Below are 4,482 nucleotides of genomic sequence, written 5' to 3' on the forward strand. Positions count from 1 at the left end.
GTTCCGAAGAAGGATGGAAAGGTCAGGATGTGCGTGGATTATAGGGACCTAAACAGAGCCAACCCAAAGGATGACTTTCCTCTACCGAACATAGATATGTTGGTAGACAATACTGTGAAATTCAGTGTCTTTTCATGTATGGATGGTTTCTCCGGAGACAACCAGATCAAAATGGCGCCAGATGACATGGAAAAAACAATGTTTATCACCCCATTGGGAACATTCTGTTATAGAGTAATGCCTTTCCGGTTGAAGAACGTTGGTGCAACGTACCAGAGGGTTATGACAACCCTATTCCATGACATGATGCACAAAGAGATCGAGGTTTATGTGGATTATATGATAGCCAAATCCTAAACAAAGGTAGACCACATGGACCATCTTTTGAAACTGTTCAAACGCCTGAGGATATATCAGCTTCGTCTAAATCCCAACAAATGCACATTTTGGGTACGGTCTGGTAAGTTACTCGGTTTCATTGTCAGCCAAAAGGGTATTGAGGTAGACCCTAAAAATGTAAAAGCTATAAGAGATATGCCTGCACCAAAGATAGAGAAACAAGTCTGAGGTTTCCTAGGAAGGTTGAACTATATCTATAGGTTTATCTTAAATATGACCGCAACCTGCTCTCCGGTCTTCAAGCTGTTGAGAAAGGATCAAGTCGTGGTATGGAATAAAGACTGTCAATTTGCTTTTGATAAGATCAAAGAATATTTGTAAGAGCCTCATATCCTGCTTCCCTGTGTTGAGGGTGGACCTTTGATAATGTATCTTATTGTGCTCGATGAATCCATGGGTTGCATTCTTGGTCAACAAGACGAGACAGGTAAGAAAGAGCACACCATTTACTATTTGAGCAAGAAGTTCACAGACTGTGAGACGAGGTACTCGATGTTTGAGAAAACCTGTTGTGCACTAGCATGGGCTGCTAAGAGACTCCGCCAATACATGGTGAATCATACTACTTGGTTGATCTCGAGAATGGATCTAATCAAGTATATCTTTGAGAAACCTGCTCTGACTAGCCGGATTGCTCGTTGGCAAATGCTATTATTCGAATAAGACATTGAGTATCACACCCAAAAAGCCATCAAAGGAAGTATCCTCGCTGATTATTTGGCACATCAGCCTGTTGAGGATCCTCAAGCTGAGCAGTTCGACTTTCCTGATGAAGACATCATGGCTTTGAGAATGAAAAACAGTGATGAGTCGCTTATTGAAGAAGGTCCCGAGCCTGGATCCATTTGGGGTTTAGTATTCGATGGTGCTGTCAACGTATATGGACATGGCATAGGCATTGTAATTATTACTCCTCGAGGTTCACATATACCTTTCGCTGCAAGGGTGGGTTTCAATTGCACCAACAACATCGCAGAGTACGAGGCATGCATTATTGGATTGGAAGAGGCTATTGATATGTGTATCAAATTTATAGAAGTGTTCGGTGACTCGGCTCTTTTCATCATTCAGATTAAAGGAGAGTGGGAAACTCGTCATCCGTGTTTAATCCTATACAGAGATTATTCCAGAAGATTGTCTACTTTCTTTACCAAAGTAGAATTCCATGACATCCCTCGAGACGAGAACCAGATAGCAGATGCTCTTGCTACGCTGTCTTCCATGTATATGGTGAATTTTCATAGAGAAGTTCCCTCCATTCCTATCCATACCCGTGATAAACCTGCATATATCTTCAATGTTGAGGCTGTGTCAGATGCGAAATCGTGGTTCTTTGATATCAAGTGTTTTCTTGAGAAGCAAGAATACCCGCTTGGGGCGTCTAACAGAGATAACAAAACCTTGAGGCGGTTGTCGGCTAATTTATTCTTGAATGGTGATGTGCTCTACAAAAGAAACTTTAACATGGTCTTTCTCAGATGCGTGGACAGACACGAAGCATATATATGTTAATGGCGAAAGTAGATGAAGGATCTTTTGGCACGCACACTAATGGACATTCTATGGCAAGAAAGATGCTCAGAGCTGGTTATTATTGGTTAACTATGGAGTCTAATTGTTACCAATATGCTAGAAAATGCCATAAATGTCAGATATATGCAAAAAGGGTGCACGTGCCTCCTACACCTTTGAATGTGATCTCTTCACCTTGGCCCTTTGGAATGTGGGGCATTGATATGATCGGTATGATTGAACCAAAAGATCTAATGGACATCGGTTTATTCTTGTAGCAATTAATTACTTTACTAAATGGGTTGAAGCCGCATCATATGCAAATGTTACCAAGTATATGGTAGTCAAGTTCTTGAAGAATAATATCATCAATAGGTATGGTGTACCGAGCAAGATTGTCACATATAATGGGTCTAATTTGAATAACAACCTTGTCACTGAACTGTGCAAAGAATTCAAGATTGAGCACCACAACTCCTCTCCTTATAGACCCAAGATGAATGGGGAAGTTGAAGCTACAAATAAGAATATCTAGAAGATCCTTCAAAAGATGGTTGTCACCTACAAGGATTGGCACGAGATGTTGCCCTACGCTCTACACGGATACTGTACCTCAGTATGCACTTTGACTGGGGCAACCCTCTTTTCCCTCGTATATAGCATGGAAGCAGTACTTTCAATAGAGTTCAAGATCCCATCAATGCGAGTCTTGATGGAAGCTAAGCTAACTGATGTAGAATGATGTCAAACCATATATGATCAGTTGAATTTAATTGAAGAGAAATTCCTCAAAGCCCTGTGCCATGACCAGCTATACCAACAACGGTTGAAGAAAGCTCTCGACAAGAAGGTTAAATCCCTTTTATTCATCGAAGGGGATCTTGTACTAAAAGAAGATCTTTTCCGGTCAACATGACGCTAGGGGAAAATGGATGCCAAACTATGATGGCCCATATACCGTTGAGAAATATTTCTCAGGCGGTGCCCTAATCCTTACGACTATGGATGTAGAAGAGCTTCCGCGTCCAGTTAATTCAGATGCAGTCAAGAAATACTACGCCTAAAAAATAAAAGAACACTCGATAAGTCGAAAACTTGAAAGCGCGGCTTAGTCAAAAAAGAACATTCCTGATGGATTGAAAACCCGAAAGGGCGATCCAGTCTAAATGAAAGGGACAAAAACAGAATAATCATCTCGGTAGATTGAATACCCCTTGGGGCAATCTATGAAAAACAAAGGGATAAATGGCTAGTAACTGCATCTTGACAAGACTTTATTGAAGACCGCAACTTTGTCCTCGGGTATTCAAAGTAGGAGGGAGAATAGTGGTCATTGCGATTCAATATATCCCTTCCCAATTACCATTTTCCACTTTTGTATAAATCCATGGAGTTCTGCCCTTTGCGAACTACCATCCTTGCAATAAAACTCAAATATTCGCCCATATATGTTCTTATTTCTATTCTGCACAAAATTTGGTTTTATCTTTGATGTTAATTCTTGCAACAAAATTCTAAAATTATCTGTTGTTTTTCAAAATGAATTTGTTTCAAATAACTTGATACAACATGATCGAAAGGACTTTATACTACTTGTCTGAAATGATGGAATTGGTCATATGTCTTGATTTAACTCTTAAAGATTGTTGGGATCCGATTCATTATGGCTACATGCCAGGATTGGTACTACCTTAGTCAGTGTTCCAGAAAGGCCATGTAAGGGACAACCATTTTCTTAACGATCGAGAAAGATACCCGTATCCATAAAATCCTTCGGGCAGTTGTCATTAGAAGTTGGATCATATCTACCCTCTTAAGTCGGCTTTCATGGATATTTGAAGTGGCGGATTTCCTGTGTTGGAATATATTCCTTACTGTCTATTGTTGCCACCGCATGTTTATTGCGTCAGTTTTGTCAGCATTCGCATAACATTTACATGCATTGAACAATCATAATACATCCGTAGGATCGTTACATAATTCATATGTATGATGGAAGAATAAACCATCCCCCCACCGAATCATATACTGGTAGATTTTTACATACACAATGTTTGATCTCCCCAATAGGGTCAGTCTCATAAGAATTTCAGGCAAAGTCTTTCATCCCTACAAAATCCATTCGTCTGCAACTGAGTCATGCTCTGTCAAAACTCCAGTCCGGACTAATCCCCAATCGAGTCTTGTTTCATTCCTTTCCAAAAATAAGGAAGGAATATCCCTCAATTGAGCTTGTTTCCTCGATCAAAGTCTTATTTGGCCCCTTCTCTCCAACTCGTTTTTGGATTGAACTTTGGTCCCCTTGCGGTCGCTTACCTTTTTTGAATTATACATTCAAGGACTTCTTTAAGAATACTGTGTCAATATCTCCCCAACGAATTATGCAGAGCAACATATATTGTTTTCTCCAGCTAAGGAAGACAATCTTGCAATAACTAGCAAAGCAAATCAATTTTCCCCACAGAGGGAACCTTTTTTCAGGTGACATACCAAGTGGAAATTTAAACCAAGTCCCTTTCTAGAGGGAAGTCAAGGAAGTTTGGAGGTCTTTGGAATAATATGAGTCCCTTT

The 4,482-nt window shown here is 40.1% G+C and overlaps 1 protein-coding gene across 1 annotated transcript; it reads left to right on the top strand.

Annotated features, from left to right (window-relative positions):
- Positions 1 to 765: 765 nt before the first annotated feature.
- On the top strand, positions 766 to 1,911 carry LOC127137652 (uncharacterized). Its single transcript, XM_051064092.1, has 2 exons — positions 766 to 826; positions 1,064 to 1,911. Exons 1-2 carry the CDS (start codon positions 766 to 768, stop codon positions 1,909 to 1,911), a joined length of 909 nt encoding a protein of 302 aa, XP_050920049.1.
- Positions 1,912 to 4,482: the final 2,571 nt, after the last annotated feature.

This window comes from Lathyrus oleraceus, chromosome 4, assembly GCF_024323335.1.
Source record: "Lathyrus oleraceus cultivar Zhongwan6 chromosome 4, CAAS_Psat_ZW6_1.0, whole genome shotgun sequence".
NCBI lineage: Eukaryota > Viridiplantae > Streptophyta > Magnoliopsida > Fabales > Fabaceae > Lathyrus > Lathyrus oleraceus.